The sequence below is a fragment of the Nicotiana tomentosiformis genome, chromosome 10, assembly GCF_000390325.3.
Source record: "Nicotiana tomentosiformis chromosome 10, ASM39032v3, whole genome shotgun sequence".
In the NCBI taxonomy this organism is placed as follows: Eukaryota; Viridiplantae; Streptophyta; class Magnoliopsida; order Solanales; family Solanaceae; genus Nicotiana; species Nicotiana tomentosiformis.
This window is the reverse complement of record NC_090821.1, coordinates 47,119,384-47,146,401: the sequence shown is the minus strand read 5'-3', so window position 1 is coordinate 47,146,401 and position 27,018 is coordinate 47,119,384. Positions and strand designations below refer to the sequence as shown.

The following is a 27,018-nucleotide window of genomic DNA, read 5'->3' as shown; positions in this document are numbered from 1 at the left end:
ATATATATACAAAAAAAATTCAAAACATATATATTTTTTTGATATTATTTTGAGAGCAACTATACAATGTTATTTTTTCGAAGAAAAATTACAAATTCAACCCCCCCCCCAAAAAAAGGGTAAAAGCGTATTTTCAAAAGGGGATACACTAAATCTTTTGCTTCTCTGTTTTCTTTGTTCAAAATTAAATAAATCCCCTAAGGGGTCTAGGGTGTTCTGTTTTGCTTTTGACCTATTTTTGGAAGCTTCACTAAGTACTCTCAAGTACCATCATCAGAGAGTTTAATTACTCCTGTTCCTTATTCCTTTTTGCAGCATTTGGTCATCTGACAAAATTAACAAATTAGCCTCTGCTACTAGAATAAGGTAACGTAAAAAAAAAAATCAAATCCTCTTCAATTCAATTTCTGCAAAGAGGTGTATTTTCTAACAAACCCAGCTCAAGAATTTATGATTTTCTCTCTTTCTTGAGCACTTTTGGGTATTGGGTTTCTTGTAAATGTAAAGAAATGGGGGGTGGGTCTATTTCTTGTACTCCTCAAATATATTAGCTGGCTTTGTCTTTGTGCCATCGGCAGCACAAGTAAGTAGTACTATATGCTTTTCTTCAACAAATGAAAATACTGTCTGATTCAAGAAAATAAGGTATGAGCAAAATACTGTCTTTTTAGTACACCTATGTTCAAGTGCCAAAAAAAAGATGTCATCATCTTCATCTGGAAATAAAATTAGCCCAGCTGTTCTTTTTATCATAGTAATATTAGCTATCATATTCTTTATTTCTGGTATTCTCCATTTGTTAGTTAGGTATTTAATGAAACATAGGTTCTCTTCACAATCTGCTAGAGACCCTGAAATGTCTGATTCTGGTTCCTATCAAAGGCAATTACAACAACTTTTTAATCTACATGATTCAGGTTTAGATCAGTCCTTTATTGATGCACTCCCTGTGTTTCTTTACAAAGATATAATGGGTTTAAAAGAACCATTTGATTGTGCTGTTTGTCTTTGTGAATTCTCAGAACAAGACAAGTTAAGGCTGCTCCCTTTATGTAGTCATGCTTTTCATATAAGTTGTATAGACACATGGCTTTTGTCAAATTCTACTTGCCCACTTTGTAGAGGGAGCCTTTTTACACCTGGTTTTTGTATTGAAAATCCAATCTTTTACTTTGATGATACAACAAGAGATGAATGTTGTGGTGGTGGGGTTTCAGAAAATGGAAGTGTTATTGTTGGTCCAAAATTACATGAGGATATTGATAGTAAGATCAGTTCAAGAAGGGTGTTTTCTGTTAGACTTGGCAAATTCAAGAACACAAACAATGGTATTCTTGAAATTGAGAAAAGGGAAATGGGAGAGACTAGTAATAGTAATTTGGATTCAAGAAGGTGTTTTTCAATGGGGTCTTTCCAATATGTGGTGGCTGATTCAGAATTGCAAGTGGCATTGTGTCCCAATAGTGCTAAAAGTAATGGTGTAGATGGTGGTGGTCATCAATTGAGGGGAAATGTGAAAGGGAAAAGTGGACAAAATGGAAATTCTGCAAATGATGGGGATAATTATGGGAAAAGGATAAATCTTGGAAATAGAGGGGAGAGTTTTTCTGTTTCCAAGATCTGGCTCTGGTCCAAGAAGGATAAATTTCATAATTCTGCTGACAATGTAAGTTTGCCATGGACGGATCATCATAGAGCTCCACCTGTTTGAAGATAGTATAAGAGGGTAGCGAGAGACTAAGCTTATGCGCGGGGTTCGGGGAAAGGCCGGACTGCATTGTGCATGATGTACGCCCCAAATTCTTACAAGAGACTCTTTCCGCATCATGAACTCGTGACCTCATCCTGGTCAACCTGAGGCAACTAGTATACAATCTTTTTCTTTTTCCTTTCTTCAATTGCCTTGTAGTTTGGTTAATTAAATTTATTTGATTATTCAGTTGTCATAAGTTCTTTTGGTGCTTTTGCTTTTCTCTTTTTTCACTTTTCTGCTTTGAATGATGCTTCTTTCCAATTTCCACTTTTGTGGAAGAAGGATAACATGTTCCACTTTTATCTTTTTTCTATTAGAATCCCATAAAATTCACCCAAGATTTGAGAAAGTTCTTTTTCCTGCTAACTTATGGTTTGAAAATATTACCTCTAAGACTTCTTATGCTTCAAGGGACCACTTGGGGTTGCTGAAAAGTTTAAATATTTGATTAATATAATTCCTGCAGTGACATTTTTCAAACTCATTTAAATGCTGCAATCTCAAGAAAAAATAAACCTAGATCAACTTTTGGGACTCTTCCTTCCTATTTTAATAATCCTGTTTGTGTCTCCCAAAAGATTCTCCACAGTTTCAAATCCAATTGCCCCTATTATCCTGTTTTGTCTCTTTTGAAGCTCTATGGTGTTTGAACAATGCCACAAGGACAACAAATTGCTGATTAAATCTGACCCTTAGGCTACTAAATTCTACTTCATTAACCTATGGCTGAAAAAGTGAAGAGCATAAACTCTATTAATGTCAAGCTCCTTCCACTTAAACATGATTGAAGTGTAGGATTCTTGATCTATGATCAATTTGTACACCCACTAGTAATCAAGATTGGTGTACACTTACCTCTTGTTTTCTTTTTTAATTAATTTATTACCCTACATCCAGAGGTCAGTAATATTCTCACTTATTATCAGCAAAGTTACTGATGAGCGAGGTATTTTACGTTTGAGTAAGTCTCACTCGTATTGTGTGATATAATCTTTTAACTTATAAATCTTGCCTCCCAAAAAAAAGGAGGAATACAAAAGCAGTAGTAGGACCTACTAATGCTCTAGTAAATGACAATTTCCCTCTCCCAATTGATTAAATTTATAGAAAATGGTAGTAGCCCCACAAAATATATTCTTCAGTCTGATAATGGTGAAAAGTGATGTGGGAGACTTTAGTTATGAATTGGATGGTTTCCAAGCTGTGGGGACATTGAAGTCTTCCTTATACTCTTAGCTTATATTGCTGTTGCACTAAATTACAAGAAACTATGTGGGGTGCTGACCTATTGAAAAATATGAACACACTTCTAATTATTTTGTCGACTAAGCTACCCACTCCACTGTTTTTACTTTTTAATGCATATTTTGTAATAGGACAGGGTTGTATTTTAAGACATATATAAGTTCAAAGTTGACAACTTAACAGTGTTTTGAACTTATAAATAATTGTAGGTAGGACAGATCATAAACTACAAATAACGAATGGAACTACCAAATGAACAGTTCATTCAAGGCTTGTTTAAATAAAGAAAGAAACCAAATGAAAAAATTCATTTAACAGATCGAAATAATGAAAAAAGTTATTTAGCATAAAATGACATTATAAATGTCAAAAGAGTGCCTGACCAAGATATTACAAATCTAACCGTTTTGCATGAGTTCGAATCCTAACCACTAGCTCCTTCATTTAATTTCTTTCTGTAAGTTTTACCGTTGAATTATTAGAAGACTTATATGTTATCGTACCCACCAGATAGTGGAATCAATAATTGATATGCTTTTCTTTTCTGAGAATCAATTGAAATTTCTCCAACATAATAACTTGATAGACTTTCACTCTAATCTTTCCTACTCCCATTTTCCACGGATCTTCAAAATTGTTATAATGTTTGGAGCATCCTACACAGGTGCAATAATATTTTTGGCTGATCCAAGCAACATAATTTGCCATGAAAATCATAGGTAAACTTTGTTGTTTACGTTGTATCCCAATTACATGTGAGCAGCAGATCTTTGATGGTGGATAAAGTAAAAACAGCGCATTTTATATAACTCAAAAAAGAAATGTCTAAAATATAGCCAAGGTCCCAACTCAACCTATATTACAATTCTTGAATGTGATTACTCAAAAATCTAGAAAAAAATGAGACTTACATATATCAAAACTTTTAACAAGGAGTCCAACAAGGTCTCCTGTGTATGTGCCTCAACAAAGGCAAAATTTGACTTACACAATGGCATACTTGGGTTTCTCAGATCAATAATGTACACTGGCTATCTTTGAAGGAAGGAGAGAAGGATGACTTGAGGAGTGAAGCCACTTGAATCCGACTAGCACATGCTACATCTCCCACAACAATACAAACAATGAGCTGAAGCTTCCGCGTACTGATTAACAATGTAAGATCTCGCAAATCATCCTCTTATAAGGCCATTCGACCTCACAAATCACGAGGAAAATTGTTGATTTGGCCTTCCTCTAATACGTCTTTATTATTCACCTTATAAGCTATCCGTATGCGCATGACAAGGGATTTCTGGGGAAAGAGGAAAATATTAGAAAAGCTAAAACTGCAATAAGGTTGACAATGTTCACAGGCTATAAATAGTAAGGTCGGCTATAAACCTGCACTTGAAAAATGTCTTACAGTGCTCCAAAAAGCTGTGGACGATGGATGTGCATACATATTGCAATAATAATAAGAGCATGTGGAAAAAGTGCTTATTTTATAGTCAGGTTTTGGAAAAGAATGATCATGCAAATTGCTAGAAGGTGATCAGTCATCGAATGCATGGAAGATATCCATTAAAAGGAATCAGATATCACATACCTTGCCACGTTGGCTGTTTGTGATTTTCAACTTTTGCGTGATTGATCCATTACCATTTGCAGGTAGCGTATTACCACTTGCTGGATCCAAGTGCAGTTGAAGAAACTACAGCAAAATGACGAAATAAGCATAGTTGACAGATGATGAACATGGTACATGATTTAAAATTAGACCGAATAAAGTTTTAACAAGTAAATAATTATATGTGACAGTTGCAATAGATGAAGTAATAGGTAAGTAAAACTCAGAAAATTACTCTATGAATGACAAAGCCTGTTTGGACAAGCTTCTAAAATCAGCTTATTTTGAAAAGCACTTTTCCCAAAAAGTATTTTTTGTGAGAAGCAGTTTGTGTTTGACTAATTAATCCAAAAAATACTTTTGAGCAGCAGTTAATGTTTGGTCAAGCTTTCAAAAAGTGCTTCTAAATGTATTTTTCTCAAAAGTGCTTTTGGGAAGAAGTTGCTTTTTTCTGCTTCTAAAAAATTGCTTCTGCTTCTACTCAAAAGCACTTTTTAAAAGCTTGGCCAAATACCTTAACTTTGAAAAAGTAAAAGCACTTGCCCAAAAAGAAGCTTGGCCAAACCGGCTTTTAAAATGATTTTTGCCAAACAAATGATTTAGAATCATCACAGAAGATGCAAGCTCAGGAGGGGAAATTATTGGTTAATCATAAACCAATCCTTCTATGCCAACTCCCGCTCCCAAGTGAAAGAAAGAATTTTTTATTTTAAAAAAATACAATTACCTTTGGTACTGCAGCTTGGAAAATAAAGTTTGTGAGAACTTCTTGTGACTTGTTTGTAAAACTAGCTTCAATAAGTATTGTCTGAGGGTTTCCAGGCTGCTTTGAGAAGTTGAACATTAATTTTAAAGAGCTGCTATCAAATGCAACTATTGATGGATATGCTGGACAATTGCCTTCTGTAACTGAGAAAAGTAAAAAAGAGTCAACTTAGAAGAAGCATTAGACTGTACCCAAGTTTAAAGCATAGAACAGAGACCATACCAGGAATTGATGGACTGGAAGGGAACCCATTCAATAAATCCAACATAGGAGAACTTCCAGCTGTAGACGAGACTTGAACTGAAGGAGCCGAAGGTGAAGACAATCTATCTAATAGATCCACCGGACTTCTAACGTCAACATTGGAGGGCGACACCTGAGTTGTAGATGGGCTGCTATTAGCAGGTGGTGTTCCAATTGACAGAAGATCCAGTAAAACATCGGTGCCACTCTTTTGAGCCTGATTTGTACCTGAAATTCAAAGAGCAAAATGAGAATAATTTCAAGCTCGTGCAAATCCATTCACCTTTCCGTTCTCCCCTTTTCTTTCCTTTTTTACTGGTGATGTTCTTGGGCAAAACAAGTTGGTGGGGTTGCCTAAATCTAGTTTTAGGGTAGAATAAAAATCTTAAAGTAGAACTTTAATACTACCCTAACTTTTGATCAAAGATATCGTGTAGGAAGTACAGTCTGAAACACAAAGCATCCCAAATCTGGAATCTAAACTCAAGAATTGTGCTCCTGTTCCACAATTTACTAGCAAAAACTCACACAAATCGACTTACTAAACATTAACATTCAGTGATCCAAATTATTGTGCTTTTGTTCTACAATTTACTAGCAAAGCTTTTCCACGACACAATTTGACTTCGTAAACAGTAATTCCAAGTGCATGTTACTGTTATATGTTCATTAAACATTTGCATCTATGCCCTTAGGATAACAACAACAACAACAAATCCAGTGAAATCCCACAAAGTAGGGTCTGGGGAGGGTAAAATGTACGCAGACCTTACCCCTACCTTACGAAGGTAGAGAGACTATTTTCGATAGACCCCGGCTCAAGAAGAAAAAACTAAAAGGAAGCAGAAATAACTAGTAACCATAGCAAGCAAAGGTGATAAAATAGCCGGAGCGAAAAAAACGACATATAGTAAAAGAAATATACGGATACGAAAAAATGAAAGTATGAGAGTAACACTAATAAGACATAAAAATAAGACATGCCCGCTTAACCACTACCCTTCTACCCTAATTCTCAACCTCCATATCTTTCTATCAAGGGCCATGTCCGCAGTAAGTTGAAGTAGCGCGATCCAATTAATCAATATACAAAATGAGAATCGTATCCATATGATTTTGCACCATGTCATGCCTAATCACCTCTCCCCAATACTTCTTAGGCCTCCCTCTACCTCTTCTCAGCCCCCCCATTGCCAACCTCTCACATCTCCTCACTGGGGCATCTATGCACCTCCTCTTCGCATGTCCGTACCATCTCAATCTAGCTTCCCTCATCTTGTCCTCTACAGGTGCCACTCCACCTTTTCCTGAATATCAACATTTCTTATCTTATCCAACCGGGTATGCTCATACACCCATCTCAGCATCCTCATTTCCGCTACTTTCATCTTCTGGACATGGGTGTTCTTGACAGGCCAACACTCCGCCCTAACATAGTAGGTCTAACCACCACTCTGTAGAACTTACCCTTAATTCTCGGTGGCACCTTCTTATCACACAAAAACCCCGAAGCGAACCTGCATCTCATCCATCCTGCTCCAATACGATGTGTGACATCTTCGTCTATCTCACCATTATCTTGAATAATAGATCCGAGGTACTTGAAACTCCCCTTCTTAAGGATGACTTGTGAATCCAGCCTCACTTCCACGTCCGCATCATGGGTCGCGTCGCTGAACTTGCATTCCAAGTACTTTGTTTTAGTCCTGCTCATCTTGAAACCTTTTGACTCCAGGATTTGTCTCCAAACCTCCAGCCTCGCGTTAACACCACCTCGCGTCTCGCCAATTAGTACTATATCATACGCAAATAACATGCACCATGGCACCTACTCTTGAATGTGCCGCGTCAGAACATCCATCACCAAGGCAAATAAAAATGGGCTAAGCACGGATCCATGACGTAAGCCCATCCCGACAGGGAAGTGTTCCGAGTCGCCTCCCACCGTCCTAACCCGGGTCTTAACGCCATCATACATATCCCGGATCACCCTAGTATAAGCTACGGGCACACCTCTAACCTCCAAACACCTCCAAAGAACCTCCCTTGGGACTTTGTCATAAGCTTCCTATCCCTATACTGCTCCACCAATCTCCTAATAAGGTGAATGGCTTCAGTAGTCGATCTCCCTAGCATAAACCCAAATTGATTCTCAAAAATAGACACACTACCCCTCACCCTAACTTCCACCACCCTATCCCAAACTTTCATGGTGTGACTTAGCAGCTTGATGCCCCTATAGTTGTTGCAATTTTGGATATCCCCCTTATTCTTGTACACCGGAATCATCGTACTCCAACTCCATTCATCAGGCATCTTGGTCGTCTTAAAAATGACATTGAACAACCTAGTAAGCCACTCTAATCCTTCACTGTCTGCGGTCTTCCAAAATCATCTATGCCCTTAGGATATTACATGAAAATCACTAGTACATGAGGAAGGACCAAAACTACTTTTTCTAGTTCCCAAGGACAAAAATATTTTTCTAGTTCCCACAAGCCCAAGCAATCAATTTATAAGAAACATTAAGGGGTTGCTTGGTTGGAAGGATATAAAAAATAATACCAACATAAAATCCTCCATAAGATAATATTAGGTTTGGTTAAAAGGATAAGAACAATCTCCACATAACTTATGCAGAGTTTGGTTGGTTGTATAAGGAAAAATAGTTCCTGCATAATTTATATGCAGTTTTTGGTTGAGTGTATTATTTTGTATTAAATAATATTGCATTAAGTTATGCGGGTGCAAATCTATGTATAATTTAATATGGAATAGAATATGTTTATTAGCAATATGGGGATTAAATTCATTAAAGACAAAACTGTCCTTAAAGTAAGTAATCCTTGCATAATAATCCCTTCATTATTAATTACCAAATAACAACCCCCATAATATTAATCACCGCACAATAATCCCTTCATTATAGCCCCCGGGGGTTAAATCAATTGGCAAAGATTGAGGGACTTGTGTCTTCGGTCATATGTTTGAGCCCTGTGCCAAGTAGGGGTAGGAAGTTTGGGCATAACTGAAATCCAAATTTTTTGGATTTTCGGATTACGATTGGAATTCGGATTTAATTTTTGAAACCTTCGGATTTTAGATTTGGGATCCGAAAATCCGAACATTTAGCCCCTACCCAATGCTAAGTCCAATATCCTACTAATTCTCAAGCCTTAATGCTTCTATTGCCAGGAATTTCCTTGATAATTGTATTATTGCTTGCATAAATATTTTATTTGTATGATTGTGGCGGAAATGAGGAATTATTAAGGCAATTTAACATGAGTACTTTATTTGGATGTTCATTATTGTAAGAAGAAGAAGAAGAAGCTCAACTTATAGGCTTAAAATCGAAAATATGAAATAACTAAACCGATTAATCCGAAATCGAACATAAAAAACCCGATTCAATCTGAACTTATTTGGATAGAACTTGGATTGTAATTTCTTGAACCGGAAAACTTTAAATCCAAACAGAAATTTTCATATCCAATCTGAACCGCTAGAACGCTCACCCCTAGCTCCAAGTGAACTAACTTAAGGTATTTAAGTGGAGAAAGATAGAGGTGCATGCCCATCATCCCCGAGTTTTGAAGGCTGCGGATTTCTCGATCATTAAAAAAAGATAATAATAATTCCTTCATTATTCACGCATAAACAATGCCTCCACTATAATCCCCGCATAACTAACATGTGAAGCCAACAACCCAAAGCAATTTCTCGGTCATTAAAAAAAAAGATAATAATAATTCCTTCATTATTCACACATAAACAATGCCTATATAATTCCCACATAACTAACATGTCAACCAACAACCCTAAGTAAATGTTGAATCTATCACGAATCATGTGCAGTTTCCAACTCTAACTTGCCTACTTAATGAGGCACCAAGTATTTGCAAAAGACGCCAAGGAGAGATAGCATTTGTATGTTAAACCACTACTAAGCCAGCCCAAGTGGACCAAAAAGCTAGCGGTTGGCAGCCGCTTACCGAAGCACAACAAAGTAAATGAAAAAGGGAAAGTAAAAGGGATAAGTTCATGCCAATGCAAATTTCACACATAAAACTAGCGGGCTTGACTTGCTAGAACTTGAGTCAACTAAATGATAACAACAGAATCTATCTGAGAAAAGCTAGTTAGTCCCTTGTTCCCGAAAGAACTCCTACTTTCCTTTTCGGTCAATCCAAATATTGTCCACTTCCCTTGAGAGCAACTTTTAGTAAATTTTATGTTAATTATAACAAGTAAATATTCAGCTTAGGCCCTCTTTTTCTTCACCCAACTTTTTTTTTATTCTGTTCTCCAAAAAAGCCGATTTGTAACCCTCACATGTTCCTTCTTTTGAATTGTTTGACCACCTCATCTGAAAGCTTAAATTGTGTGAGTGGGAAAACTTCTATTTATTTATACTAGGTCTTCAACACGCCCCCTCACGTGTAGACCCAACTCTTTTTATAGGACCAAGCATGTGGAAATTCTTTTTAACAATGGATGGTGATGCGAATTGAATCCAAGATCTCCGCCTGCTCAAATAAAAAATATTAAATAATTTTATTTTCAATTTCTCTTCATAGACATGCTGATTCAAGTGGCTAAACAAAGGTTCTTCTTCTTTTCTTTTTTTTTTTTTAAATGACGGTGGTGTCCGAACAGCTTCCTTAAACAATGGTTCTTTTTGTGGTAAGAATGGTCAAACGATACACATTTAAATGCTATACAGGGGAAAGATGAGAACATGAGGAAAATCAGAATAACAAATCAGGCAAACATATTCATGCAATGGAACATAGCAACACTAACCTGATTGTGAAGACACTGGAGCCAGATCAACACCAAGAAGATCCTGAAGAAAGTCTCCACCAGAAGAACTAGGTGCAGGGACATCATCTGAACTAAGATCAAGTAAGTCAACAAGAGGGGCAGCACTAGGCTTGGCAACTCCATTTGGAAGATTAACTGATACTCCTTGAGATGTTGATCCAGCTGCTGGCAAAGAGCCAGCCTTCCTTCCACTGTAGGTTGCTTCATCAAGAACTGGCATTCTTTCGACAAGTGAAGGCCTGAAAACATGCATCCATGATCCAGAAACTCCTATGAGTGAGCTATAACAAAAGTAGAGGCATCGAACAACCTTTTAAATGAAATCAAACAAACCTGATATTCTGATGCCTCTCAATTACCGAGTTAAATTCAATAGCTCTCTGCTGCAGTTCAAGCACAAAGCTGCCTTTGTACTGAACAATGATGTCATTTATCCGCCTACACCAAATCAGATATTTACAGATTACTCACTTATTCTGAAGAACTCATTTAATCAGTTTCTTACTCTTTGGGAGGCTTAATGCATCATCTTGAAAACAAAACAAGTAAAAATGGAGACATGTGGGATAATGGTAGAGCAAGTTGTGGTCTTGTGGACTGTGCGTATGTGAGACTGCTCACTCTTAGTAATCGTATTTTCCGATGTTTTCATTGATTGTACAGCTTTCTCTAAACAAGAAATAACTAGGGAGTCCTTCCAGACGGCTAAAGGCGCAATGACTTTTCGTTTTGAATTCAGCTAAGGTGTGAGCAAGGGTATCTTCTTCGGGATCTCTCACCATAGCCTTTTCCTTTAGCTACGTTAGCGGTTTTTTCTATTTATAGAAGTGTGTCAAACTTGGTGTTATGTCCATAATGGAACGAGAATTTCATAAAATGTAACATGACAGAAAATACAGTACAGTCAACCTGCAAAAAGATATTCAACTGAATATATGTAGTTAAATTTCGACAGTAGTTTGTCAGCTACGTATAAGTAACTGTGAATGCATGGGACGGAGTAACCAAGCGCCTAAGAACACATACTGTGAACAAGATGGAAAGCGACTCGACAGCTTTAACAAAGCAATCAAACACATCGCCCGAGTAGTGAGATCAAATGAATGGCTCTTAATGGAAGTCTCCACAACATCCACAGCATCAGATTCTGTTACCTGCTCCAAAGAACTATATCAGAGAACCAAGTAAACAATTTCTATGCAGAAATGATTAAAACTGATGATGGCATGTGGCAAACTCCAATAATCTTCATGGTTTTCTTTTAATGAAACATAGTTCAAGTCAGGAGCAAAATGGACCGTGAGGATTCATGTAGCTGACCCCAACTGCTATGGGATTGAGGTGATAATATTGTTGTTTACAGCTCAAATCAAACTATAAACTAGCTAACTTGTTTAGTAGCATCTATCATTTCATTTTCGGAATCACGTCTTTACTTTGTTGAGTGCATCTGAATCTCCACACAGCAAAAATTATTCTTCATAGTTAATCAACCTTAGCTTCGCGTCAACATGCATGGAGTCGAGTTTTTCCAAGGTTTATAATTGCATTAATAGCACCACATTATGTAGATATACGATTAGAATTTATGTGTTATAGTTCATTAAGAGAATGAAACAATACTGGAATTTGTGGAAGTTGTAGAATCCCGAAGAAACACCTTAAGCAAATGAAAAAAATGTTAGGTTTGAGAGCTTGTCCTTTCTTTTGAGGGGGTGTTATTTTTGAGTGAGGGGTTTGTAGGAGAAGGAAGCTTCATATAATACTTTTTTTCTTTCCATAACCAAGAAGTTTGTTGTTCCGACTTCAGTACTTGGTAGAAAAACCAAACTTGGTTCATCCGTCAAGAATCGAACTCGTCACGCGTGCCTACCACACATCTCATAATGTGAGACACTTCATTTAGATCATGCAGGAAAATAAATCAGAGGCTTGCAGCCCAAGGAATATGATGCAGAATTATCAAGGACAAAAATGTAATGGAAATACAGAGATCAAAATTAGTACTTAAAAGAGTAATTGTTCGAAAGCATGAACTCACTGTCAGTGGTTCTTCTATATCAAGCCTTCCAGCGTTATTTACTAAAATGTCACCATATTCTCCAATGCACCAAACTGCAACTCGAACGAGAGTTTCCTAACAAGAAAAGATCATCAATTTGTAAGAAACAATAAGGAACAAAAGGGAAAAAAAGGAAATAGGAGATCTAGGCAATTGTTGAAGTACCTGTTCCCCTGCTGCTTGCACTGCTCTGTATAACAACCGTACTGCATAACCATGGAGGTTAGAAGCATTTGTTATCACCACAATCAGAGAATGCCACACCTCATCCTTCACATAATTTCCAGCCTATTGGATAGAAGACATATTAGGACTCTTTAAGAAAAAACAAAAGAAAGAGTACATCCATCAAAATCGGAACAGGGATCAAATGTGGCTCTTTGACACGCATAAGTCTGATACATCACAAACTTTTACAATGAGAATCTCCAAACATGTTGTGACCAAACTACAGTCAGGAGTATAAACACATTAATGAGCAATTGTATTTACATCCCTTTGATTTTGAGTTTGGTTCTATAAAAGCTTAATGCAGAATGATCATAGCCATTAGGACCAAGATGATATTTCTCATAATTTAAGTGAAAGATACACCTTGGCCATATGTGGGTATTTGAAAGTAGGCTGTAACTGATTAAAAATTGTAACTACTATGGTTTCACCGCAATAAAGATATGCATTTATAAAGAGTATCTTAAACATTACCCTTCCATGCGAAATATCCTAACTGTAATGCAACATAACCTATATACTGATGAATTACTATTCCTACATGCTGAGGCATTTTATGTGAAGGCAGTCTACCAACCAAAAGGATACTGATGCATTTTATGTGAATACGGTTTACCAACCAAAAAGAATACTCGCACATTTTAAACGAAGACAGTCTACCAACCAAACAGATTAGCTGGATAACTACCAAGCACCAAGACAACACGCAACCTTTTCACTTTACAGTAACATAATTTTGTCATACCTTTGTGCAAAGATTGCAGATTTGTGCAGAAAAGATTGAATTTCATAAATAAAAAGGAAAAGAATAGATCACCTTGCACATAATCGTCTACACTTGGGATGAATACTAGTACAACTATAAACATTTCTAGAAGTGTAAGCTTCTCCTACACTACCAGGACATAGTGCAAGACATGGGTGCGTATAAGGTCAGATTTTCCAAAGCCTTTTTCTTGGGATGGTCAGTCAGATTGTCCGAAGCTTCTTAAATTGAATTGAATGGTTAGTCATATTTTCTGAAAACTTCTTCCTTTTTTTCTTCTTCTTTGAATTGTTAGTCAGATTTCCCATATCCCACTATGTGGGATTATACTGAGTTTGTTGTTGTTGTTGTATTTCTCAAAGCCTTTAAAGTTAGGGTATAGGGATAAACATAAAATGTTGGATCTTGGTGTGAGGATACAGCTGATAAGCATTTCAAGTAACATTACATGATATTTGAGTATAGAGAATCATGATCTAGAGGATGTTGCAGACCTAAATTGAACCCAAAAAATGTTCCCCCCCAATAACAACTCAAGCTTTTAGACGAGGCAGTCACTATTCAACATGTGATTCAAGTAAGTATATATCTCAATTCAAGTCTAGTTGCTGCTACCCATGCAAAAGGTATTTCCAGTGCTTGCCCCAAGAAAAAGATTAGGCCCTCACGTGAGTGGGAGTCGTACAGTTTTAAATAAAACTTATGTTGCCTAATTAACAGAAAGACCATATGGCCTACAAATAGTCTTAAACTCAAACAGAAAGATCATAATACAATGAAATCTATCAGCGTATGCATACCTTAGGGAGAACTTTGAGCATCTGATCAATGTACCAAATTTTCTCTGGTGAGAACCTGGAGTACCATAAGCAGTTGTAAGTTGGAAATGCATTTGAAGATGTCTTGGAAGAGAAGGAACAAAAAAACATGTCTATCGTCCCTCACTAATAGTAAAAGCAGAAGCATTCTGTGAATTCTCAGAATCAAAATCATAGTTCCCACAAACATTTTCAGTGTTCACTTACTTTTCCACAATCGAACATATTTTGGCAGTGAGATCTCCCCTAAACTCCGGATCACTTGCTTCTAGATATTCAATTAACTCCTTCGTCATAGGCTTCACATTGCTTTCGTTTACTAAGAGATACACAAGTTCAACGGCTCTTTTACGAATCGATGGATCGGTATCCTGAAAATTGAACAAGCCACAAGTTGCTGTATGTTTGATATAAGCGGAACATCAGCAAATAGTATTTCCTAATATGCTAGTTTAAAAGCCACATAATCTGACAAGTAGAAATGCCATTATCAATCTGTGGAAGCACATGCTATACATGATCCGGCTAGTCGGGGTATCATTTACAATTTATGCTCTAGAAATATTTGAACAGAGGTAGTTCACATGTCAAAGGGAAAGAACACAGAGTACGAAGAAGTGGAAAAACTATTAGAAAGAATAGACTGCAAAGGTCAAATACCTTCACACATTCCAAAATTGTTGCCCGATGCCTCTGCACTGCTTGACTATCTACAGCCAGAGCTTTCATCAACATGTTCAGTGCAACATATCTGAAATAATTGGACCTCACTCACTAAGTTTAAAAAAGAACCCATGCTAGCAAGACAAATAGCAACAGACTATCACACAGATATATCTAACAGTACAAGAATCATATAGAGAAGTGACTAGGAAAGAAACCCCTCCTTTCTATCGCCTCAAAAGAAAAAGGCAAAAACAAAGAAATAAACAGGCGACTGTATTTAGCATGTGGTGCAGACTTAGGGGCATGCCAAAGATCTGTCACAGCACCAAATTCTGCAAATATAAGCAGTGAACAGCCACGTGTATTTTCTCATCCAAAAGAAAAACCTGTATATCACAATCACACTAAACAAGGGGTTCAAAGAGACAATAGAATTTCTAATCACCATTAACACCTGGAAAACTATAGTACAAGAATACCCTATAGATTGAAGGCACACAACAAGTAGAAGCATAGTATAAACCACTTAATTGCTAAATACATACGAGATCAATAGGGTTTGGACACAGAAGTGCATATTGAATGTAGAGGCTGTTTATAACAACTGAATTTTGCTTTGGTTAAGCAATTTCTCAAGTGTATGACACCACTGGTCATCACACCAGGACCCACAAGAAAAAGTCACCAAATAAGATAACCCCAGCATATTGCGGGTGAAATATGCAAAAATAGAAGATTGAGAATAACCTGATATTGTTATCACGGTTGGACAAAAATCTTCCCAAAATATTAATAGCAAGTACCCTCAAGCCGCCATTATCTTCAACGCTCATGATAGTTGCAACACATTCATAAAGAATAGCATTGCCTGCATTTTTGTTTGATTCAGTTTTTGTTGCCACCTAGAGAAGATTTCAGACTTGTTAGGGAAATCTATATTTCATCATACAGTATAACCTTCTTAAGGGTTGAAATACGGCCAGAGAAACTGCTACTTACTCATAAAATACATCTGATATGATTGTACCGTGATAGTAAGCAGAGAACAAGCACTTGAAGTGGAAAAAAAAAAGATTCTCCTTATTGTGTTGCATAAGCTTATAGACCCATTCAGGCACACTATTATTGTTGTGAATATTCTCACTTTGTTGCATACCTATCAAAGAGAATTTCTCACTTTGTTGCATGTTTTAAATAGTACAAGCCTCTTTGAGAAAACTTCATTAGATCTCCACAACAAAGCAAGTAAGCGTTTGCTTCAAAAACTTGAAGAAGAGTTTCAACCAAAACAGTTTTTGGCAAAAGTTATTTTTCAACCAAAGACCAAAAAGAAAAGTTTTTCAGTTTTTGCATAAATTACAATTTTTTTCCTTCTTGGTGTTTGGTTGAACACAGTTTTAACAAAAAGTTTGGGGGGGGGGGGGGGGAGCAAACGGCACCTAAATGTATTCAGATATTTTCGGGCCAAGGACCACATGAAGCCTTTGCCGTGGCAAAGTTTCAAAAGAAGTGAAGCTAAGCCCAAACTGAGAGGAGTATAATTCTGCCAGTCAATATTGCACGCAGAAGAATACGAAAAGAAAAACAAAAAAGTCTAGATTTATTTACCAAAAAAGACAATTCCAAACCTAAACTACACAGTGCACAAACTAACCATACTCTTGCTTCTGTATTCATAGAGTAAACTGTTAACTAAATTTCATCTATGCTAAGGACAAGAGTTGAGTGATGCACTGCTAAAGCATTGACAAAAATCACTAGCAGGAAGGCATTTAAAAAACTGCAAGATCTAACAACTCCATGATATGATACACATCAAGACACAAAGAGGCACAACAAACCTGAGCAAGAATATCATTCATAGCATCACTGGCATCGGCATCATCTTGTCCCAAAGCACACAAGAGCCTAAGCAATCTTATATGGAGGAAAGGATCTGTAATGCCAGAAACGTCATACTCAGGCGCATATGGACTGTTCGTGAGATCCTTGAGAATTTTGACTAAACCATCTGTGCATTTCTAGAACCACACATGGAAAAAAAGAAAATTAAAAATAATATGAATGCCACATCAAATAGAAGATAAAGTTTTTGATTCTTGATTTTATCAAATTTCAAATATCTACTCCAGCATGTGTAGGTGCAGCTTACACTAATGCTGTTTTAGTTAAAAGGAGGCTGGAACAAGTACATTGGGAATGAAGCTCTTTGATTACATCCTTTAAATGAGTGGTCGACTTACCTTTCTGAAATATTCAAGAGCCTCTGTACTAATTTTACATAGATCTATACAAAGCTGGACGCCTGTAATGAGAACCCCATGGTGTTTCTCACTTAACAAGGCTGCTGCAGGGTTTATAAAATTTTCAGCGAGATCGGGGACCTTCCTTATAATTCTTATAGAGCAAAGCGCTGCCTACAGTAGACCAAAGTAGAGTGAATACACTGATAAAAAGCAACCATTTGCCAGTGAGCACAAAAGAAACATCAGATTTCTACTGAGTCAAATACTCATGGCATGAGAAAAATTAAAAGACTTGTAGGCATTTGGGCAATATTTGGTTGGTTGAAGTAGAAAAGAAAGACTGAAAGAGTATCGGAAGTTAAAGTTGAAAAAGAGTGTTTGGAAGTTAGTTTGGTGTAAACAACAAATGCATGATTAAGTGAATACCCATAGAGAAAATGGCAGAGCCAACAACAACAATGAGGGCCAAGTATAGAGTTCACATGAAAACTTTAAATGAGCTGATTGTGGAAAGAAATACATAAATGCACAATGATATAAGGAGAAGAAATGTTAATAGCAGCTCCTTTTCTTAAGAGACTTACCTTCTTTCGGATATTAGGATCTCTAAACTTTAGCAACCTTTCAACTTCAGGTGCAAGGTCACGAGCCATTTCTGCAGAACCAATATTCCCCAGGGCACAAAGAGCAAGTCCAACAATATATTGGTTGGTATGGTTAAGATCTCTATTCAAAAGTTAAGGTATCTGAATGTAATTGTGAATTTGAAATAAACTGAGCGACAATAGCTATTACCTTTAAAAGTTGTACAGATCAAAGAGCAATAGCCTAATCAACTGAAAGTGCTTTGGGGAAAAAAGAAAAAGAAAAGGTAAAAGAAAAAGACCTTCACCAGTATTTCTTTCTTCATATATGCCCTTTAATCTGGTTCGAGTACATATAAAGAGACATCTTTTGAAGAGGAAATAGTGAAACACAAGAAAAGGATACTGCTTTATAGAATTGGTAACCAACATTAAAACTTCTTGTCTTTCGTCAAGCAACAACATTAGGCCAAGATATCCTATTCTTTTCTCTGGAAATCCTGGAGAAGCAATCAGCTTCAAGCATTCCATTTGACCAAAGTGTGTGGGGTAACCCAGCATGTGAATGAACATTAGCTTCGCAATATTACGATGTCTATAATCTTGATCATTTTCACTGATTGCAGCTCTAATAGCAGCACACTCTTTTCTTACTACACCACGCTCCTCTGCTGCAGTTTTGCAAGCACGGATAGCCCGAATCATGTCCCTGCATTAGACCAATAAGCGCATATAATTTTCTATTGTAGGCTTTTTTCAGGAATCTTCTATTATAAGCTCTTATTATCTCATGACATCATCAGTTGACATAATAAAATTCTGACAGGGAAACTTGGGAACCACCCCACATTTTTTTCTGTGGTAGTGAGTTTAAAAGGGAGCAGAAATTCAAATGGGATTGTCAGAAACGAAAAATATCAAACTTCTCTAAGCAGACAAATAGAGTAATCGAGGCAGTTCACAACCTGTGAATACTCCCTCTGGAAGAGCTTAAGAAGATTTATATGGCTGAACCACCTCGCCCTTTACAATATTTTATCTTATGCAAAAGAAAAAAAATCAAAAATAAAATTTTGTTCTGGTACAGATAATTTGCAAAGCACCAATGCTGCTTCAGGGGTATAAAGGTGTCACAAGTGCCACTCTTTAACTGAGACTATACATGAACCTTAGCTTTAGAAGTAAATGCATAAACAACAAATTTTGTATTAAGCCATTTGGGGTTGTGGAAGACTGTGGCACATAGCAGACATGGTTACGGCTTGGAGATGAAGGAGAGTCAAAGGTGGCGGCCAGAAGAAGCTGCACTACTTCGTGCCTACATGAAGCAATATTAACCCAAAGAATGGAATATCATTTCTAAACGCATGGAAAAAACTCCTGACAGGGAGCCAAAATCTTGCCTTGAACACTGGAAAAACTACTTGAAACCTGGGATCAAGAAGGGATCTTCAAATCCTGAAGAACAAAATCTTGTCATCTGCCTTCAAGCAAAGCACGACAACAAGTAAGAAAATTCCCACTGAAGTCCCTTCTCATACTGCTAAAACTTAGGCAAGGGATTGAAGTTCTCAAAGAAAAATAGCTTAAGCAGCTTCAGAAATCCCAGCAACGTCAAGAATACATGACCCGCCTTCTGTTCCTGCCGTCTTTGGTGGTGGGTCACCGCAAGGAGGAATCTGAGGGAAGTATGATCACATATTGGAGACTTTTGCAGAGAAATACGTGCAGCCAGAGATCTTTGCTTTTCAAATTTCAACCCCCCTTGCTTTTGCCAGCCATATATCATGCCAAATCTTGAACTGCCACCAGCTCTATCTTCAAGTCCAGTGGCTGTGAATGAACCGGTGAATTCCACCACTACTCCACCACCTTCATCTGTTCTCCGATGTGGATATCATACTTCATCATCTTCTGATATATCCCCTTCTGTTACTCTCGCCCTTACACACTGAATCTGTGTTACATTTGGATGAGGTGGTTCACTCGAATTTGGGTTTGACAGGATTGATTCTATTCGATTCAGCAACGGGGTACCTTAATCCAGTATTGCAAAGAGATGTAAGAAGGAAGACAGAACTGGGTACAGCATAAGAAGGAGGCACAACATGGAGGCTGAACCGGCTGGAGTAACAACTAGAGTCAGGGAAGGGTAGAAAAAGGAGGGAAATGAAGGAAATAGAAGAAACGATGAGGTGTTTATGTGAAAAGGAAATGGCTTTTCTTCAAAGGATGGAGAGGGAACACAGAGATCAACTCAATGCCTTACAGAGAGAGATGCATATGCTAAAGAGGTAAAGTTAATGGAGGCTTGGAGTAGCAAGCAATTGAAGTTGGCTAAACTTATCGAACAAACTGAATTTCATAGTCATGGTGGTGAGTTTGGGAATTGTACGCATATGCATTAGCTTATATCAGCTTTTAGTAACTACTGCTACTACTATTATTAGTATGATGAGTTAAGGCGTTCATGCTTCTCATCTTTGTGATCCTAAAGATGATTTTGTAGATCAAGGGTGTATCAAAGATAAAGGTTTAATTATAGAGTGAAAAGATCAGTTTTGTTTGGCTTGACTGTTTGGTTTGGTGTTTTTTTTTTGTTTTTTTTTGGACAAGTGATAATAATCTTTATTTATGACAAAACAGCACTAAGCTAGATCAGAATACATAGTTATAGATTGATCATCAGGTCGCTGATAATGTCTAAAATGGCATCGGTTTGGGTTGGCTTCGAAAATATGCAGAACTGCAGTCTGCCAGTCCCTGGCAAAAACTCCAATTTTAAAGGGAGTTCATGAAAACAGCAAAACTGACAACTCAGCTAAACAAAATCATAAGTTTATAAGTACCAAACAAACAATGCAGTATCAAAATTTGAACTTAGTAATTCTCTCTAAGGTTCCAAAGAAAATTGGAAAATAAAAAATGCACAGCATATGACAAAGGAAACATGACATGCAAAACCAAACCTTAAGGGTTCTGCTTTCGGTTGTGTGTAATGGTTTGATATTGTGTCAGAATTTCATCCAAACTTTGGTTCAACTTACAGATATCAAGTCAAATCACCAAAACCAAACCATAGATCTATACCACTCTTACTGACTTTATAGGCTAATGTGGAACCGGGGGAATATATTATGAATATCACTTTGGCAGCAAAGTAAGGATTACTAAGAAGCTTCTTGTGCTAGAACAAAATACTTGACAAAGTTTCACAATGCCTCTTGTCGAAATTCGGAGAAAAGTGGCTAGTCTTGTTTGTTGTCTATCGGTCCAAATTGCAATAACTAAGACTCTATCTCGCAAAGAGAATTAAAGGCTGTGAGAAGGCACGGGAGAAAATATGTTATTGATATTGGATGAACAATACAATACAAGAGGTCCTTATTTATAGCTATACTATACAAGGACATATTATTCTTCTACCAATGTGGGACAATACTACACTATATACATGCTGTACACTAACACTCCCCCTCAAGCAGGTGCATACAAATCATATGTACCGAGCTTGTTACATATATAACCAATACGAGGACCAGTGAGAGACTTGGTGAAAATATCTGCAAGTTGATCATTCGACCTCACAAACTTTGTAGCAATCTCTCCTGAAAGTATCTTTTCTCTGACGAAGTGACAATCAATCTCAATGTGTTTAGTTCTCTCATGGAACACCGGATTTGATGCAATATGAAGGGCAGCTTGATTATCGCACACAAGTTCCATCCGACTGATTTCACCAAATTTCAACTCCTTGAGCAATTGTTTGGTCCAGACTAGCTCACATGTTGCCATAGCCATTGCTCGATATTCTGCTTCTGCACTAGACCGAGCAACTACATTCTGTTTCTTGCTCTTCCAGGACACCAAATTTCCTCCTACTAAAACACAATATCCAGACGTAGAACGTCTATCAGAAGGTGATCCTGCCCAATCAGCATCTGAGTATCCAATGATCTGCTCATGACCTCGATCCTCAAAGACCAACCCTTTGCCTGGAGCCGATTTTATATATCGAATAACGCGGACAACTGCATCCCAATGACTATCACATGGAGAATTCATAAACTGACTTACAACACTCACAGGATAAGAAATGTCGGGTCTAGTCACTGTGAGATAATTTAATTTTCCAACCAGCCGCCTATAGCTTGCAGGATCGCTAAGCGGCTCCCCCTGTCCTGGCATAAGTTTAGAATTCGGATCCATCGGAGTGTCAACAGGTCTGCAACATATCATCCCCGTCTCCTCAAGAATGTCTAAAGCATATTTTCTTTGAGAAATAACAATACCTGAGCTAGACTGGGCAACCTCAATACCTAGAAGGTACTTCAATCTGCCTAGATCCTTAGTTTGGAAGTGCTGGAAGAGATGCTGCTTCAGATTGGTAATACCATCCTGATCATTGCCAGTAATAACAATATCATCAACATAGACTACTAGATAAATACAGAGACTTGAAGCAGAGTGCCGATAAAACACAGAGTGATCAGCTTCACTACGAATCATGCCAAACTCCCGGATAACCGTGCTGAACTTACCAAACCAGGCTCGAGGAGACTGCTTTAGACCATAAAGTGACCGACGCAAGCGACATACAAGGCCACGAGACTCCCCCTGAGCAACAAAACCAGGTGGTTGCTCCATATAAACCTCATCCTCAAGATCACCGTGAAGAAAGGCATTTTTAATGTCCAGCTGATAGAGGGGCCAATGACGAACCGCAACCATGGATAGAAAAAGGCGGACTGAAGCCACGGGAGAGAAGGTATCACTGTAATCGAGCCCAAATATCTGAGTATATCCTTTGGCAACAAGACGGGCCTTAAGTCGATCAATCTGTCCATCGGGACCAACTTTGACTGCATAAACCCAACGACAACCAACAGTAGATTTACCTGAGGGAAGAGGAACAAGCTCCCAAGTACCACTTGTATGTAAAGCAGACATCTCGTCACTCATAGCCTGGCGCCATCCTGGATGAGACAACGCTTCACCTGTAGACTTAGGAATGGAAACCGAGGACAAAGAAGATATAAAAGCATAATGGGGAGATGACAGACGATGATAGCTCAAACCGACATAATGAGGATTAGGGTTAAGTGTGGTCCGTATACCTTTCCGAAGTGCAATCGGTGTACTAGGAGCAGGGTCCGCAGCAGGAGCAGGGTCAGGTGCAGGACGAGAACCAGTTGGGCCTGATGGAAGACGCAAACGACGATGATAAGTCAAGAGTGGTGTTCATGTGGCTGGGGAACTAGGGGGAACAACACTAGACTCCTCAACGGTTGGTACGGATGAAACCTCTGTGGTCGAAGGTGGAGGAGGAGCTATAGTAAACTCCTCAAAGATCGGTATAGGTAAGACCTCAGATATATCATGGTGGTCAGCATAGGTAAAGAAAGGTTTAGACTCAAAAAATGTGACGTCAGCTGACATAAGGTACCTACGAAGATCTGGAGAATAACAACGATATCCCTTCTGAACACGAGAATAACCAAGGAAGACACACTTGAGAGCACGAGGAGCTAACTTATCTTTCCCAGGGGCTAAGTTATGAACAAAACACGTGCTCCCAAAAACACGAGGTGGAAGAGAGTATAAGGGTGACTGGGGAAACAATACTGAATGCGGAATCTGATTCTTGATGGGAGATGAAGGCATCCGATTAATCAAATAACAAGCTGTGAGAACTGCATCGCCCCAAAAACGCAACGGAACACGAGATTCAATTAGAAGTGTGCGAGCAGTCTCAATAAGGTGCCTATTCTTTCTCTCAGCAACCCCATTTTGCTGAGGGGTATAAGGACAAGATGTCTGACGAATAATTCCTTGAGAAGTCATAAACTGCTGAAATTGAGAAGATAAATATTCTAAGGCATTATCACTGCGAAAAATGCGAATAGAAACACCAAATTGGTTTTTGATTTCAGCACAGAAACTCTGGAATATAGAAAATAACTCAGAACGATCTTTCATTAAGAAAAGCCAAGTACATCTTGAATAATCATCAATGAAACTGACAAAGTAACGAAATCCCAAGGATGAACTGACTCTACTAGGACCCCATATATCAGAATGAACTAAGGAGAAGACAGACTCTGCATGACTCTCAACACTACGCGAAAAGGAGGCTCGGGTATGTTTCCTAAGTTGACACGACTCACAATCTAATGTAGACAAACTAGATAAACTAGGCACTATCTTCTGAAGTTTGGATAAACTCGGATGTCCTAAACGTCTGTGGATTAGATCTGGAGGATCTGTAACTAGACATGTTGTGGAAGGACTGAGTGAGTTAAGGTAGTAAAGGCCTTCTGATTCACGCCCTGTACCAATTGTCTGTCCCGTACTGCGGTCCTGCATAATAAAAGAATCGTCAATAAAATATATACCACAATGGAGGTCACAAGTCAAACAACTAACAGATGCAAGACTAAAAGGACAGTCAGGGACATAAAGAACGGAATCTAGGGTGATAGAAGACAAGAGATTAGCTTGTCCAACTCCTTTTGCCTTAGTTTGACATCCATTGGCTAAAGTAACAGTGGGAAGAGACTGTGAATATATGACAAAAGTGATATATTACCAGAGATGTGATCAGAAGTGCCTGAGTCCATGACCCATGGGCCAAGAGTGCTAGACTGGGAAACACAAGCAAAAGAATTACCAGTAACAGAAGTATCAGTCTGAGCAACTGAGGCTACTTGTGGAGATGTCTGCTTACTTGCTCGATACTGAAGGAGCTCATTATATTCTTCTTTAGATAAAGAAAATCCTTGGTTACCTGGAGTCTCGGTCTGAGCAATGTAAGCATTTTTGGGTGGACGACCATGTAAGGAATAGCACATTTCACGAGTGTGTCCAAGTTTGTGACAATAAGAACACTTGGGTCTAGATCTTCCAAAACGACCTCCTACTCGTCTATGCTCCATAGTTTGAGATGCCCGAGCATCCATTGTCTGGGATGCAAGAACAGAGGAATCAAGTATCTGTGATGAGATCACTAGTGGACTTGGTGCTGCAGCAAGGCGGAGTAATCGAGAGAATAATTCATCAACTGTCGGGACAGACGGACTAGCCAAAATCTGGTCGCGTACTGAATCAAGATCATTAGGAAGTCCAGCGAGAGTAAGAACGAGAAACATCTTTTGTCGCTGCTCTTGTTGTTTTTCCACACTAGCAGAAACTGGCATCAACTTCTCAAATTCCTCCATGACTGCCTGTACTTGACCCAAGTAAGTAGACATATCCAATTCCTGCTTCTTTAAGTTTGTCATCCGTGATATCACATCATAGAAGCGAGATATGTCATTAGTGTATAAGGTGCGTGCCTTTGCCCAAACCAAATAACATATCTGGAATGGACGAAATAAGGGCATCAACTTGGAATCAATAGATCGCCACAAGATGCTACATAACTGAGCATCGATTTTTGCCCAAAGTGCTATTGCCTTTTCATCTCCATCGCTAGACTGTTTGATTAGATGATCTTGAACACCTTGACCTCTATACCATAACTCGACAGATGAAGCCCAAGCTAAGTAGTTTGAACCTCCCATTAAAGGTTCCGAGGTAATAATAGCACTAGAGCTTCCAGAACTCATGTTTCTAGACCCAAAAGCATCAAATCCCAAAGACGTTGTAAATTATTACCAAAAAGGAGAAAGAATCAACTGTAATCCACTGAAACAGTGTACGGAAACACAAAAATAGAATACTGAAATACTGTAGCTGCCGGAATCTACTGTAGCTGTCGGAATAGTACTGTAGCTGCCGGAAAAAACTCAAAGTTGTCGGAATGAAATGAAAACAGTAGGGGTAGGATCGGAATTACCAGGCGACCCAACTGTTCTGAAGGAATTTTCAAAAAAAACGGCCGGAAGTGGTCGTACGCGCCGGCGCGTGAGCTTCTGGTGGCGCGTGGAGGTGCGTGAGGAGCTGCTGCCGGAGTTTTTCACTGGGGTTTGGTCGCCGGACAGTTACGACTCTTGTGGTAGTGTTGGATTTTGCACAACACTAACAGAAATGAAGCAGATAGAAAACAGCCTTAAAAAAGTACTGATTTCTCTTTCCCGGAATCGCTGGAATTTATGCACAGCGATTTCTCTTTCCCGGAATCGCTGGAATTTATGCACAGCGATAAGTCTCTCACAATTGCTCTGATACCATGTGAGAAGGCACGGGAGAAAATATGTTATTGATATTGGATGAACAATACAATACAAGAGGTCCTTATTTATAGCTATATTATACAAGGACATACTATTCTTCTACCAATATGGGACAATACTACACTATATACATGCTGTAAATTAACAAAGGCTATCAAAAAATAAGAAATACCTGTGATCAGCTTCATAACTAGACTTCCCAGTGGGAAAGGGCATTTCATGCTACTAAACATTCTAATACAGTATTCAAGTGACCTCACACATACACTTGCATGATACATCCTTTCACGCTGCACATGTCATTTACTCGCGGAATTCTTTTCTTAAAATAGTAATCATGGATTTCAAGATTTGGCATATAAAATAAGCACAGTGCGAGCTAACATATTTTTATGAGAAAGCAATACGAGCTAAGAAACAACAATAATTTCTATTTTTCTTCTATCCTCCATCACTGTATTAATTTGCAGACCTCTTTAAGTGATTCTAGGCTTTAAAATTTACCGTGTACGGGAGCCAATATGAACTGATGAACGATCATTGAATTATTGTATTCAGTATATATATATATATATATATATATATATATATATATATATATATACATATATATATAAACAAAAAGAATTCCAAGAAGCACTTGTAAAAAAAAGTATATTTTCCAAGTAAGCTGAACAAAATCAACACGTTTTACATGTCACTAGAAAACATGTTCTAATCTTAAATCCATCGTGACCAAAATATTTCCGTAACATGACCCTCAACTGAGAGACACCATCAAAACCAGAAATGTCTTCCAACAGACTATCTTCAAAGCAAGTCAGTACTGAAACTCAACAAGAACTCACGCAAATGACAACTATGCTTCAATCCAAAACTTGTTAACTTAAGCTATTCTAGAAGTTCTCTAAACCTAGCGGTACTCTAGGCTCTCTACTGAGATAAATATTTAAACAAACTAAAATAACTCCTGGCTAAAACCAAATTTCATGCAGTGTACCAACACAACTTAGCCTTAATCTCAATTA

At 38.0% G+C, this 27,018-nt stretch overlaps 2 protein-coding genes across 2 annotated transcripts in view; one reads left to right on the top strand and one right to left on the bottom strand.

The window, feature by feature from the left end:
• Nucleotides 1–210: 210 nt before the first annotated feature.
• Nucleotides 211–1,949, top strand: LOC104104530 (RING-H2 finger protein ATL46-like). Its single transcript, XM_009612638.4, has one exon. It carries the CDS (start codon nt 701–703, stop codon nt 1,709–1,711), a length of 1,011 nt encoding a protein of 336 aa, XP_009610933.1. The 5' UTR covers nt 211–700; the 3' UTR covers nt 1,712–1,949.
• Nucleotides 1,950–3,779: 1,830 nt separating this feature from the next.
• Nucleotides 3,780–27,018, bottom strand: part of LOC104104529 (AP-1 complex subunit gamma-2-like) — a 30,008-nt gene continuing 6,769 nt past the window's right edge. The window contains exons 2-18 of the mRNA XM_070187408.1: nt 18,223–18,525; nt 17,817–17,958; nt 17,230–17,403; nt 16,828–17,007; nt 15,734–15,888; nt 14,981–15,071; nt 14,528–14,691; nt 14,303–14,357; nt 12,671–12,793; nt 12,485–12,580; nt 11,470–11,597; nt 10,777–10,881; nt 10,423–10,682; nt 5,596–5,844; nt 5,335–5,516; nt 4,587–4,691; nt 3,780–4,292 (exon numbers count right to left, since the gene is read on the bottom strand). Of these exons, the coding sequence (XP_070043509.1) occupies nt 4,197–4,292; nt 4,587–4,691; nt 5,335–5,516; nt 5,596–5,844; nt 10,423–10,682; nt 10,777–10,881; nt 11,470–11,597; nt 12,485–12,580; nt 12,671–12,793; nt 14,303–14,357; nt 14,528–14,691; nt 14,981–15,071; nt 15,734–15,888; nt 16,828–17,007; nt 17,230–17,403; nt 17,817–17,958; nt 18,223–18,525 (2,608 nt within the window). The 3' untranslated portion in view covers nt 3,780–4,196. The remainder of the gene's footprint in view (nt 4,293–4,586; nt 4,692–5,334; nt 5,517–5,595; nt 5,845–10,422; nt 10,683–10,776; nt 10,882–11,469; nt 11,598–12,484; nt 12,581–12,670; nt 12,794–14,302; nt 14,358–14,527; nt 14,692–14,980; nt 15,072–15,733; nt 15,889–16,827; nt 17,008–17,229; nt 17,404–17,816; nt 17,959–18,222; nt 18,526–27,018) is intronic.